The 13,798-nt window shown below is 65.3% G+C and overlaps 3 protein-coding genes across 3 annotated transcripts; 2 read left to right on the top strand and 1 right to left on the bottom strand.

Moving 5' to 3' along the window:
• Window positions 1–496: 496 nt before the first annotated feature.
• MNEG_8023 (hypothetical protein) lies at window positions 497–3,188 on the top strand (the record flags this gene model as incomplete). The annotated part of the gene is made up of 7 exons (XM_014043506.1): window positions 497–565; window positions 818–877; window positions 1,107–1,204; window positions 1,614–1,776; window positions 1,954–2,019; window positions 2,566–2,674; window positions 3,127–3,188. 7 exons carry the CDS (start codon window positions 497–499, stop codon window positions 3,186–3,188), a joined length of 627 nt encoding a protein of 208 aa, XP_013898960.1.
• A 700-nt stretch (window positions 3,189–3,888) lies between these two features.
• Window positions 3,889–5,707, bottom strand: MNEG_8022 (hypothetical protein; the record flags this gene model as incomplete). Its single annotated transcript, XM_014043505.1, has 3 exons — window positions 3,889–4,017; window positions 5,498–5,525; window positions 5,694–5,707. The coding sequence occupies 3 exons, from the start codon at window positions 5,705–5,707 to the stop codon at window positions 3,889–3,891; spliced, it is 171 nt and encodes a 56-aa protein (XP_013898959.1).
• A 674-nt stretch (window positions 5,708–6,381) lies between these two features.
• Window positions 6,382–11,096, top strand: MNEG_8021 (hypothetical protein; the record flags this gene model as incomplete). The annotated part of the gene is made up of 8 exons (XM_014043504.1): window positions 6,382–6,441; window positions 6,622–6,837; window positions 7,198–7,356; window positions 7,546–7,593; window positions 7,862–8,134; window positions 8,410–8,531; window positions 8,737–8,809; window positions 9,085–11,096. Coding segments are annotated over 8 exons (2,963 nt in total), but the record flags the coding sequence as incomplete, so codon positions are not given.
• Between the last annotated feature and the right edge of the window lie 2,702 nt (window positions 11,097–13,798).

Raw genomic sequence — 13,798 nt, 5'->3', positions numbered from 1 at the left:
GCCGCAACCCTTGGTCGTCGCACCACCTTGCTCCTCCCCCTCTCTTGAGAATGTTCCCCCACTCAGCACCTAAATCGCTTCGCCTGAATGAAAAAGTGTAGTACTGATCTGATGGCCATTGGCAGCCCGGTGGCAACACCCAAAGGCCCCACCCACTAAACCCCGACAACAAAGCCCCGATGCCGAACCTCCCGGGCTTCGACCCAGAATGCAGCTCTCAGGGGCCCAAGCTTCCACCAAATCCAAATCCAGTAGTATTGTCGCCCTCCCCTGAAAGCATCACTCACGCTTGCCCCCATGCCAGTGCAACCCAACACCCAGCCTCCTCCCGCTGCGGCCACCTTGCTGCCCACACAGTCAGCCCTGTTACCTCCCCACCCGTTCTCAACCGTCTCCTTTGGACAACATACTGTTGACCGTTTTGACCGACACCCTGCCATAATGCCCACTGGATCCCACCCCTCAGGAACTGGATTTTGTGGCGGCCAACGTTCTCATGGCCATCCTGGCAGACTTCATGCTTGTCTGGCTGCCAGCACCCACCCTCGCGCTCGCGCAGAGACAGGTGCGCCCCTCGCCGCCACCCACTTCCCCAGCGCCTGCCGGCGCGCCCCGTCGTCGGCGCCACGGCTGCTGGCAGCCGCATCCCCGAACGAGCGCGTGCCGCGGCGGAGTCTTGGGGCGCGGAATGTGCTCGTCCGGCCCGGATCCGAGGCCGTCTGTGCTTCGTGTATCGCGGAGTGGGCCGCAGCGGGCCGCATTGGGCCGCCAGCGGGCACCGACGCCGCCCCGCTGCCCTCCGCGTCGACCAAACCAGGCGTCCCGCTTCGACCCCTTCGGCCGTTTTTTTGAAGGCGTCCCAGACAATGCGTTCCAGGTGGGGCGGTGCTTGTGGATTTGCGCTCTTTTTGCGTTCAAAATTTTAAACCATAAATGGCGTGTGATACGCGTTTAGGTTGGGCTGGGATGGCACTCCTGGGTGCACCTGTTGATCGGCACTCCTGAATGGGCCAAAATCGTGTCCGTCTTTGGTGTCAGGCCGAGGCCTGTCTGCCTGGGTCGGCGGCAGCATTGCATCGCGCGCGCCGTTCCCCTTCGTACCGCAGGTCGTGCAGCCGGGGATGGCGCCGTTCTCCCTGGGGCAGCGCTTCAAGGCGCCGCTGCGCAACGGGCTGAAGCTCTTTGGGGTTGGGCTGGGCGCCAGGTGGGCAGCCGCAGGCGCGCGCTGTGCGAGCTTCGCATGCCTCCCATGTGCGCGGAATCAGACAAGGTTGCTGGGGGTAAGGGGTTGAGGGAGGGAGTGTTGGCAAGGGGTTGGCCCCGCAGCGAGGGGAGATGTAGCGAAGCACATTATGAGAGTGATGGCGGTGTGGAGGACGGCGCGAACGCATGTCAAGCTCAACGCTCGGCGGGCTGCAGCGCAGGCGGCTGTGCGCCCGGCTGGGGAGAGTCCATCGCAGCTGCGGGTTGTGCTGCCCCACGCACTCAAGGGACCGGCTGTCTGCGCAACCCCCCGACCCCACCCCCCAACCCAGGCGTCAAGTTCCCTCTCAATCTGCCTCTGCTCACCGTGCCCTCACCAAAGTTGCACCGCACCCCCTCATCTTCCGCAGCCTGGTGGGCGTCGTCGTGACTAACAGCCTCATCATTCTCAGGACACTCATCGACACAGACTTCGTGCCACTGAACCAGCCGCAGGCGAGCGCCCCAACCCTCCAGCCACCCGCGCCCCGCGCCGCGGCCCTGCCCATGCTGCGGGGCCTGCTGTTTGCCCCTGTGCGTTCACAGGCCTCTGCGTCCGTTCCGGCCCGCCCCGTACTGCCTACTCGCCCTGAAAGGAGTGAGCCTGCGCCCATCCGGCCTTGCCAGCGCAGCGGCCCCCCGCAGTCGGCGCGGCGGGGCCCCTCTGCACCGTCTGACCCGCTGATGACGCGCCCGCCTGCCGCCGTGCAGAGCGTGTTTGCTACCAGCCTGGCGTACGGGGTCTACATGGCCACCTCTTCCAACATTAGATATCAGGTGCGCCCGCATGGCACGCTGCTGTGGCCGCAACGGCTTCACCCTGCAGGTTCCCAGAAAAAGGAAGCGAAGGAAAGAAAAAACAGGGATGCGCACTGCTGGGGCGGCCCCGCCTGGAAACCTTTAAGCCAGCGCGGCATACGTTTTGGGTGCCGCCCGCCGGGCCGCCGCCCGGCAGCCAATTCTTGATCGGCAGGCTGAGGGCGGAGCGCTGCCTCGACAGCCCCGCTTCGTTCTTGTCTGCTTCGTACGTTGCGGCGAAACCTCGCCGCCGGCCGGAAGGCTAAGAGTCGCAAGGATCAAATTGATTAATTTGGGCTCCTATCACCACTCCACACCCATCGCCCCTGTCAACGGCGTGACAGGCGCTGATGCGCTCGTCTCTGGGCCCGGCTGACCCCGAAAGCACTTGCCATGGCACCCCTGCCCCAAGCCCCTCGCTCGTCGCGCCTCCTCTGCACCACCATCACCGCTCGCTACTGCACTTTGTAACGCCCTCCCCCTCTCCACCCACCGGCGATCGCATCCGCTGTCCCTTGCCCGCAGATCCTGGCGGGCCTCATCGAGGAGCGCGGCATAGAGGAGTGGTTCAAGGGCAACTACCGGCTGTGCGCTGCGCTGTCCTTCGTCTTCCGCACCTCCAATACCTTCATAGGTGCGGCACGCCCCTCTGTGACTTCCCTACGCTCACCCACTTCAGGCTGGGTGTTGAGCGCTGGCCAGAGTTATGCGCCCTACACGTGCCCTTGCATGCCTGCAGTCTTCTGATGCCTGGACAGTGCTACAGCAGCCAGTCGCAGCTGGTATGGAACAGCAGCACGTTGCCACCTGACACACACTGACATGATACGCTGACAGCAGCTCCCAGCCAGGAATCCAGGCGCGGCAGCTGCTCGCCACGTCGTTCCTCGTTACAGAGCCAACGCCACTCGCCCTGAGCCGCCTAACATGGGGCCGCCCAGTGCGCCGCGGAGGCTGGGCACATCTCCTCTTGAGCCTGGACAGCTTCAGAGGGGAGCCCCGGGACGCGTTCGCTGACGTTCTCAATTCTCATCCTAATCCATCACCCTGCCCCGGCCTCCGCCGCCCGCGCGTGCCCGCCTGCAGGTTCGCTGCTGTGGGTCGACTTTGTGCGCCTGCTGGGCATGCAGACGGCGAACGGCCATTGACCACAGTCCAGCCCGCCCGATGCAGCAGATTGCGCCCCCAATCCAGTGGGTGCAGCCAAGGGCGCTGCACACCGTAGACGCAGGCATTGAACTTTGTCAGTAGTGGCCGTGCTGCACCCACCCGTCCCTGGTTGGTGCACCTGCCTGCGCCCCCGCACGCACACGGGCAAAACGCCACCTTTGAGCTTGGCTGTGAACGAATTTGCTCATTGCACAGAACTTATGGTTTTTGAGGAGCATCACGTCTCCGCGGCAAACAACAGGGTTTGAGCCCTGATTTTGGCTGGTTGATCCCTGCCTGAAGCCTTTGAACACACACTGTCACCACTTTTGAGCCGCAACAGCCCCACTGCTTGGGTCTATGATCCGCGAACGGGCCACCCTTGGTCCTTGGGCGCCAGGTGCACACGAGCACCCCCTTCGCCGCCGCCTGCAGCTGCAGGGCTGAGGCCGCCGCACGTAGCTGGCCTGCCATTCGCTGCTGATGCGCCCTGAGCTTGTGTGGATTATGTTGGGCGGGGCCTAATGATGCTTGCCTGTTGTCTGGGCTACCTTGCCCTGGCCTGCCTTTCATGCTCTATCAGGGCGTCATTTGCTGGCCAAGGTTTTGCTGTAGGCAGCACGGTGCGCTGGCCACAAACCTTTCTCGGCTACGCCCCAGAAGATGCGCAGCACCCTTATTGTCTCCCGGACGCCACGCTCACGACGACGACGCCAGCGCCGCCGCCGCGGCGGGCGCGGCCTGCAGCTTGAAGGGCGCCTGCAGGCCCGCGCCGCCGAGCGCGGCGCGCAGGCGCGACACCTCGTCGCGCAGCGCCTTGTTCTCGTTCTGCGCGGCAGACAAGCCGCCGGGGCGCGGGGTGGAGCATGGGGGGCGGAGCCGCGGGTCAAGCTTTGGGCCCAGGACACAGGCGCCCCAAAGATGGGCTTGCCTCTGCCCGATACCTCGGGCAAGATCATCTTGCATGATGCTGCAACAACTGAAATACACCGAAACACGAGCCTTTTTGCGAGCCGTGTAACATCCATCCGTCCAAGGAGTCCTTACTGCCCTTGATGTGAAGGCACGCATTCAGCACTGGGCACAAAATCAGAAGCTGCATCCAACGACGGTGCTGTTGCAACTCTTCTTACTTGCCCTGAAGCGGCAGCTGCTGGCCATGCTGCGCATGTCAACCAAGGATGGAGCGTAGGCGTTTGCGCCCACTAGCCAAGGGTCTGGCAGACCCTTGGCGGACGTAGTCGTGCATGCATGATGGCAGGCCACAACGGCGCAACAGCGCACCGGAGGACCGACAACCAATGGAGGGGTTGAGGAGGCTTGCAGCCGCCCACAGGCAAGGGACACCCGGACACAGGCGAGCACAGTGTGCAGCTCCTTGGAATTAGGGTGCGTCATTGCCTCAAGCTGCCAGTGCAGACACTGAGGGAACCCCCCAGGTGCATATCCACAGCTGCCTTGATGGAGACAGACAAAGCGGGCGCTGCTTCACGCAAGTGCGTACAAGAGGGCTGCAGCAGCCGAATACCCTTGAAAAGTAAGCTTCATACACTAAATCAAATCCCGTCCAAGCCCCGGCAGGCGAGCACATGCTGGCGCACAATCCTTGCATCGCAGCAGCTCTTGCCTTTCCCTCCCATCAGCTCTAGCTGCTGGTCCTAATCGGCATGGCAGCGCAGCGGGTTGAGCGGTGAGATAGAGGCAGCGAGGTTATCTCATAAACAAATCTATCATGCCATCAATGTACAGATGCGAGTTCATACAGCATGTGTCCGCTGCAGATCACACTGAATCTCGCGCCACTGAGCCACGGACAATACGATGCCCGCTTGGATCGCGGTCTTTGTGATACAGACCTTCCTGCAACGCACTTCAGAAGTTCAATGATCAGCATCCACGGCCAGCACCTCCTGTGCAGCGGATGGCGCCCTGTCAGGCAGAGCAGTCATACTCCTCTGCACGCTGCGCCCGGGCACGCACGCGTCCCTGCATGGTGGCAGGCGGCGACGCGCAACCTGCTGGGGGTGGCAACGGCGGCGATGGATCGAGACTTCCCTGCGCACTCCTTGCGTCGCCCCATGGCAAGGTCCAAGGCGAGGCAGCCGTTGGTGAGGCTCTGGCTGGCGCACCCCCTGCCTGGCGCACATGCATGCCCGTGACTGGCTTCGCCGCATCATGGGATACCGCATCCATGATGCAAATGAAACAACATCCATGCTCATGGGCAGATCGCCCCTAACGGGCCACCGCATGTGGCTGTGGGGATTGGGGCAGGCAGCGATCGCACCAGGCACACGCGTTGGCGCACCTCGGCAATGCCGACGGCCGTCACGTTCCTGGATTGAGGGGCAGCAGGTGTGTCCGGTCAGGGGTGCCACAGTGCTGCACGTGGGCAGCCGAGCTGGGCACGTGCAGGGGACCACCAGGCGTGTTGGCGCCCCGATGTGGGGCTCTTCACCTTGCGCCGTCGTCGCACGTGCAACATCAAATGCCCTGTCGTCCACCTTGAGACGACCATTTCTCCCTTTTGCAATGGCCCCTTTTGACACTTGGGCAGGCTCTTGATCAGGCGCCTGCTGCGGCGGCCTCCAGGACGTGCCGGCGCCACGCAGGGCTCGTACGAGCCCTCACCTCGCGTCAGACGGACGGACAGCAGCTGGGTGGCGCTGCTGCGACTGGCGGACAGGCGTGGGAATGAGCGTGGGGGCGGGCGTGGCGGCTGCAAGCAAGGCGGCGCAGTGCGATCGCTGAGATGGCGGGACGGGGCGCATGGTGGGCCGTTCCCACAGGTGAGCTTCGCAGTGGTCTTGGGGGTGTGGGGCAGCAAGGTGGTCATCGTCACAGTGTGCGGCATGGGTGTGTGGGCGTTGTGGCGGGCACTGCGGTGTCCCCCTGCACTGCGGCACTCTAGTGCCCCTGGCATGTGTCACAGTTCACACAATCATGGTGAAGCAGCCATGCGGCGGTTGCAGCGGCGCCCGCCTGCCTGCCCGTGCGTTTTGGCACACCTCGTATGTGCCGGCCTGCTCGCTGCCTTGATTGTAAGCAACTTTGATTGCATACATGCTGGTGCTTTTGACGAGCACGAGCAGCTGACCGCTCCCAAGCAACACTGTTCTCCCGCAACCCCGTTTCCGTATCCGCCGTGTTCCCAACAGCGTGGCGGATCTGCTGGTAAAAAGATACTACACGATGATGACATGGCTGGAGCCCCGCATGGGGGCCCACAGCGCCAACGCGGGCCTCGTCAAGGTGCGTGCCCGGGTCATAATGATGGCAGTGGAGCTTTTATGCAGGAGTATACTGAGTAAAAGGAAGCCTTTTTGGACTCGCGCTGTGTTTGTCGGGCAGCCGTGGACCCGGTCGCAGCTGCCCCAACCAAGCTCGCAGAACCCACTCCGCTGCCTCATCGCCTGCAAAACGACTTTACAGGCCCTGATGGCGCTGCTGGTGGCGGTGGTGGGCTGCGGGGCGCTGCTGCCCACTGCCACTCTGCAGGCTGCACTGGCGGTGGCACTGGCCACCGACCGCCTGGCGTCGTCGGGCGCTGTTGATGTCTCCGTACTGCTGGCGCTGATCGAGCTCATCATGGGCATAGTGTTTGCGCAGCGACTGGAGCACGCTTCAAGGAGGAAGGACGCGGCCAAGGTGAGGGTGCCCTCCGAAGTCCATAGAGCTGCCGCTCCTGGAGGGTTGGGAGGCGAGGCCGCGCAGCAGTCATTGTGTCAGCAAGCGCGGCAGTGCAGCTGGTGGGCCGCAGCAATCCTGTCTGCGCGTACGGGGTATGTCAGACCAGCTGGGCGCTGCTCCTGTCATCCGTCTCAAAGCGCCATTGCCCCGTATCCACCACCGGCGTGCTGCTCGCTGTTGTTCCGCGCGTGGCCGCACACGCACGCTCTTCTGCCCTTTGTGAGACTCCCCAGCTTGTCCACTCCTTCAATTGCAATCTCACTCCTAGCGTCAACCCCTCAACCTTGAAGTGCCACCATTCAAAATGCTTGCTTGTAGGCTGGCGCCGTCAGGGACGACTGCGATGACTGCACGACTCCCGAGGCCGCCAAGCGCGGCTGCATCCGGAAGTTCAAAAGGCTCCTGCTGGGCGCCGCCTTCGACGGCGAAGGCGTGCGGCCCACCCTGATCACCGCCCTGCTGAAGGCAAGGGAGCAGGTGAACAGTCGCGCACTCGCTGATGTGTGGGGCTGCTCGTGCTCAGACACATGCCGCAAAAATTGACGGCTGGCGCGGTGCCATGCACGGGGACGCTTTCCAGGCCAATCAAGGTGGCAAGTCGCGCATCTCTTCTTGCTGCACCCACCCCAGCCTGATTCTGTGATGCCCCCGCCTCTCACGTTGCAGGTTGCCAGTAACGGCACCACCCCTTCCAAACTCCTGGCCCACTTTCAGGTAAGCTTTGAGTTGCAGCTCGCGCTTTGTCAAAGGGGCGCACGATTACTTGAAACAACCCGCCGCCACGCTGCTGCCCCAATCTGGAACACGCCTCGTAGATGTGTCAGCTGACTCATCACATTCCCCTCTCCCAACATGCACACACACACGCAAACGCACACGCACACGCACACGCGCACACGCAAGCACACGCGCACGCGCACGCACACGCACGCAATCAACACCCTGTTTCATGCACACCCTCAAACGCCCACCCCCACCCCAGGGCACCGTAATCCGGAGCGCCCAGTGTGTGCAGGCCCGCTCCCTGCTGCGCCTCACCGGTGACGCCGGCTCCATGGTCCTGGGGGAGTGCGACACCCTGCGCGGCGCCCTGGTGCTCAACAACCGCCGCCAGCAGGGAAAGGGCCGCCCCCTGGACAACGCCAAGCTGCAGCGCGTGTTCAAGTCGCTGTCGGCCTCCCACCGCACGACGTGTCGTGAGACAGACGGGTGCCACGCCGCGCTGCGCGCCGCCCTGCAGCGGCTGGAGGGGCAGGTGGGCTGTCGTAGGGGCCGCGCCGTTGTGAGGGCCAGAGGTGGCTCCTCGTGAATGCGCTGTGACAGGTGCTTATCTCCACCCGCATGGCTGAAATGGGGCCACACAAACCACATTTTGCACGTTTGGTGTCTTGCGGCACGCCCCACATTCCCATTGCAAAATCATTCCTGTCTCCAATCCAACTCAATTGCCAACTCCAGCGACCATTCTGCTCTTCTCTGACCAAATCCTCCCCTGCTGCCTTGCCCCTCTGCCCCCCCTCTCAACCGCAGGGCCTCAGCCTGGACAACACCACCCCCCTCACGGCCGCGTCCGACCTCGTGTCCAACCTGCGGAGCGGCGGCTGCTTTGAGGGCTGCCTGGCTGAGCTGTCCAGCGGAGGCATCACGACCGGGTGAGCCGGCAGCACCCAAGCAAACCCTAGCACTGATGTCGCTGAGGTGCTGTGCTTGGGCCACGTTGCTAATGTGCCGCCTCAGGGCTTGCTTACTGGCCATACGAGGCTGAAAGCCGTCTGCCGTGCGCTTGACCTTTGGCTCGTTTGACGCCGACTTGTCCTGATCTGCGGACGCATGACATGTGTCACCTCCTTTCTGCAGGCCGCTCATGGGGGCTGTGAAGGCGGCGCAGCGCAGCCTGAGCAAGAAGATCGACAGCCACCCTTCCGTGCAGGTGCGTGGGCGGGCAGGTACAGGTCGCTGTGGGGGGGTTTCAGCCAAAAAGCGGGCTCCACTGCTGATGCAGCTTGGATTGCTTACGCAACACCATACCGGGCAGCAATGCCGAGGTGTGCTGCTCCAGGAGGGGCCACAAATTCCGGCGCAGCTTGTGATGATGGGACCCACACCTTGATAGCCCGTTGGCCCCAGCATCCCCTCCTGCCACTCCAACTCACATCCTCGGAATCCCCACCCCCATTCCTCGCCCCTCCAACCCAAACCCTGCAGGACTGGGCCCTGGCGGACGGCTGGCTGGCGCACGCGCTGTCCCTGCCGACGCCATTCGACGCCAACGAGGCGGCCGCCACCCCCGCGGCGCCGACGCCCCCGGCGGCGAAGCCGGCGCTGCTGGCGGCGCCCTCGAGGGGCCAGAGCGGCGTGCGCGCGGGCGGCGCGGCTGTCAAGGTTGGGGGCGTGCGGACTGGGTCGCGCAAGGCATGCGGCGCCGTGAGCCCTGCTGGCAACGCCCCCGGCGCCGCGAGCGGCGCGGAGGGTGGCTGCAGCAGCGGCGGCTCGAAGGCGGCCGCGGGCCGGGGCACAGCTCGGGGTTGCCGCAAGGAGGCGCCCGGCACCGCCGCCTGGGGGCCCGAGCTGTCGGCGTGCCCGCCCCTCCCGGCGCTGCACCGTGCGAGCACGGGCAGCAGCGCTGAGGGGCCGGGGACGCCTGCGGCCGACGGCGAGGGGCCCGCTGGCGGGCTGCACCCCACTGCGGCGCCGGCCTCCCAGGCGACAAGTGGGCAGGAGCAGCAGCAGCAGCGGCGGCAGCAGCAGCAGCAGCGGCAGCAGCAGCAGCAGCAGCAGCAGCAGCAGCAGCAGGAGCAGGAGCAGGAGCAGCAGCAGCAGCAGCAGCAGGAGCAGGGGTCAGCGGGCGCGCAGCCGGCCGGCGAGCCCGGCCTCACCCCCGAGCAGATGGTCCAGGTGTTGGTTCAGGGGGCGCCCAGCGCGGCCATCCAGGTGGCCTCGCTCCAGGCCGCAGGCGACGAGGCCGGGGCGGGCGCCGCCCTAGAGCAGGTCCTGGCCGCCTGGCGCCGCCTCGCGGCGCCCGACCTCGCCCTGTTTTCGGCGCTGCAGGACGACAGCAACCTCACGGGCAAGGCGGCCTTTGAGGCGTTCCACGCGCCGCTCCCCGTGTGGAGCGCCGCGCAGCTGATCAGGGCGCTGTTCCGCGGCGAGGGGCAGGATGTGGAGGCGGTGCGGCGCATCGCCGCGGGCGAGGAGGGCGGGCAGTACGAAGCGGCGGGGATTGTGGCGCAGCTGGCGCCCGTCACCGCCGCGTTTGAGCCCATCGCCGCGCCCAAGGGCGGGGCGGCGGCGCCGCCGCCAAAGCATGCGCCGGCCATGCAGCTCCTGGCGCTGCTGCTCGCGCCGGGCTGGGTCGCGCCCGGGGCCACGCCCGCGGAGCACGCGGCGCGGCAGCTTGCGGCGGACCGGCTGCCGCACCAGGCCCTGCGCCTCATGATGGACCGGGCCGACGGCGGCGCCCTGTGGCCGCTGGCGGGCGCCGTCGAGGCCGTCATGCTGCCGCGGGGCGGCGCCGTGCAGTGGCTGACGGCGGAGCAGAACGAGAGCCAGCGGAGGCTGGCCCACGAGCGCTGCATCCCATGGCTCAGCGACGCCGTGGCGCTGGGGCTCTGCCAGTCAGCCAAGGCCAGCATCCTGGGGCTGCTGCAGCAGGACAGCCAGGTGCTGCAGCACGCGGGCGTCGACCCCGGCGGCGCGGCGCTGGTGCTGGCGGGCGCCGCGGAGGCGTGGACGACAGTAATGGATGCCGCCTATCTCCACCAGCGGCTCGCGGAGGAGGCGGTCACGCTGGCGCAGGTGCAGGCGCGGCGGGCGGCGCTGGAGGCCGGTTTGGGGAGGGCCTATGGGTTCATCGCGGCGGCCTACAGGTGGGAGAGCCGCGGCCTGCCCCTGCCGCCGGCGTGGATGCTGCGGCAGGCCCTGGGGCTGCCGCGCGGCCACGACGCGCCGCTGCAGCTGCCGTGGGTGGCGCCGCAGCATGAGGTGCAGGAGGTGCATGAGGTGCAGGAGGTGCAGGAGGAGCAGCCGCAAGTTGACGTGCCTGAGGTGCGGGAGGAGGCCTCGGCGGCGACCGAGCAGGCCCCTGCAGCTGCGAACAGTGGGGGCGAGGCGCGTGGCGGCCGGCGGGCCCGCGGGCGGCGCCTGCTCGTGTGGGGCGCCGCGGCGCTGGCGGCGGGGGCGGCGGTAGTGCTGGGGTCTGCGGTGCGCTCCAGGCGCCGGTGATTGACTCGGACCCATCTGTGGGGGTTGTTGTGAGAGGGTTGGGGTTTTGCAGGGTCGATGCGACTTACATCTGGGGGCCGGCACTGGCTTTCGTTGAAGTGTGTTTGTTTCCAGGAGACTTTGGGGCGGGTTGGAGGGGATGTGCACCTCACATGTGGCAGGAGTCATCACTCAACGTGCAGGTGCATTAGTTGCTGAAGGGTTCTGCCAGGCACAGCGTAGCGGGTTGGGCCAACCCAGTGCGTGTTTTGTGTCTGGATCAGAACCCAAGGTGCTGCGTGCGAATGCAAACTACTGGCTGTTTATTTGTCGTCTTTTGCCTTGATGGTGGTCGTGTGGATCAGTTTGCAAGGCCACTCCAGCTATAAGGCAGAAAAATCAATGCAAATATCCGCGATAGGGGTCAGCCAGCGTGCACTGCGCGCGGGCACGCATGGGGTTGGCCGTTCCGGCCGTCCGGACCCGGCAGTGCTGGACAGCTCGAGCTGAGCTGTGACAGGAGGGGTGCACTGATGCCATGTGCAAGGTGTGCGTGGGGGTAGGGTCAGACACGCAAGCATACAGATCCCTTCGCCTCGCTTGCTTTGTGTATCGTGTTGCTTGGATGGATGAACACCCGTTGCGATACCGCCAGGCGGGGGCGCCTGCTCGGGAGTTACGCAAGCAGGTGTCGGCGGCACCACGACTTCCTCCTATTCCAAGCTTCATCAGGCAGTGTAAGCTCCTGAGTATGCCGCAAATATGTTTATTGTGGCGTCGAGAACGCTTCCTGCCAAGCACACAAAATCAAGGCAATCCGCCCCGCGCCCCGCGCACGGTAACAGGCTGCGCTAACGCTTGTTGATGCGTTCTTAAACCATCTTTGACAGTTACACGGCTCAACGATACACCTGCGAGGCACAAACCAACCAAAGGAAACACCACAGCCCTATTGCAGCGGCCTCGGAGCTCCAAATAGGCATGGACGGAGGCGTGCGACCTCTCCAAGACGGGGCAGGCCCGCACGTCTTGCCCCGCACCATGCTTTCCCGGTGCGCAGCAGCAGCACTGCGCGTCCCCGCGCCCGCCGCAGCCTTCACGCTGTGGAGCCCGATCCTGTGGAAACCCCCATGGCTGCCAGCGCTACGCCGCACCCGACCATATGCGGTGTCGGACGGGAGTGCACGCACCCAAACTGCTGCCAACCTTGAGCGCAGCAGCAGCCACCGCAACCCTGCTCCCGCCGAACCGATAGTCCCGCCTCCCCTCTGCCGCGCGACTTGTCACCCCCTTCGTCCTCGCTTTAAAAATCCACAACCGCCCGAAACCCCCAGGCTCGAAGACTTGGAGGTGGCGCTCGACGCGGCGGCGCGCGTCAACCGCCACCTGAATGGGGAGGCGCAGGCGCTCGTGGCGGAGCTGCGGCGCACCCGGCGCGAGCGCGATGCGTGGCAGCGGCACGCGCAGCACCTGGGCCGCTGCCTGGCGGCGGAGCGGCGGCGGAAGGCGGGTGAGTGGGCGGGGGCGGATGGGCGCCTCGCTCGCGGTCACATGATCTTGCCCCATGGGCGTCGTCGCAGCGATGAGAAGCGAAGCTGCAGTGAAGCTGCCACGGGCTCTTTTGCTGGCTTAGAAACCCATTAGCAGTGTAGAATTGCCTCACGGCAGCTGGAGGAGGTGCATATTCCTACCATGCCCTCGGCCACCCTAGGTGCTGCCGCGGCGAGCGACGGCGTCGGAGAAAAGCAGCAGCAACAGCAGCATCAGCAGCAGCAGGCAGAGCAGCAGCAGGAGCAGCAGCAAGAGCAGGAAGCGCAGCAGCAGCAGCAGCAGCGGGCAGGCCGCCCCCCAGATGACAATCTCGACGCCGACGCAGAAGCCGAGGCCGCCGCCCTCTCCAGCCTGCCCCCGGACGCCGCCGCCGCGGCCGCCGGCCACCCGCCGCCCCCGCTCGACTGGCCCGGCGCGGCGGCCGCCGAGGTCTCCGCGCTCACGGCCAAGGGGCGCGCAGGCGGCTGGCTCGTCGCGCCGGGCGAGGTCTCCCTCGGCCCGCTGCTCGGCGCGGGCGCGTTTGGGGAGACACACAGGGGGCGGTGGCGGGGCGCAGATGTGGCGGTCAAGCGGGTCAGGGTTGCCTCTGAAACAGAGCTGGTGTCGTTTCTTCGAGAGGTGGAGTGCCTGTCGGGGCTGCGGCACCCGGGGATCGTGCCCTTCCTCGGCGCGGTAATGCAGGTGGGTCGAATGATGGGGAATAGGGGCGACATCGGGTTGTGTTGTGCAAGTGGAATCAGGAGCGCGGCGCTTTGCGGAGGGGCGACCACTTCAGGTGCTGGTGTGGCGCCCATGACCATGTTTGATGGCAACGCCGCTTTCTCAGGCCGGTTTAGCAAGCATTTCACTGGCCTGTCAGCATCCCAAAACAGACAGTTAACGACTTGAATTGCTCAATTTTCAATCCTCCGCTCTTGTGTGTGACTGGTGCGTGTGTGCGCATGTTTGATGTGTTCATCTGTGTGTGTGTGTGTGTGTGTGTAAAATGTCTGTTGACACGTGTGTGTGTGTGTGTGTGTATTTGTGTGTGCGCCCCGTCTTCTGCAGGGCGCCGGCCAGTGTTGGCTGCTGGCGGAGTATATGACGGGCGGCAACATGTCCACCTACATCCACGCCAACAAGGGCGGCCCCCAGTGGCCGGAGCCCAGCCACACCCACCCGCTAACGG

Source organism: Monoraphidium neglectum, assembly GCF_000611645.1.
Source record: "Monoraphidium neglectum strain SAG 48.87 unplaced genomic scaffold scaffold01479, whole genome shotgun sequence".
In the NCBI taxonomy this organism is placed as follows: Eukaryota; Viridiplantae; Chlorophyta; class Chlorophyceae; order Sphaeropleales; family Selenastraceae; genus Monoraphidium; species Monoraphidium neglectum.
Note: the sequence above shows the minus strand (reverse complement) of the source record. Positions and strands in the feature narration are given on the sequence as shown.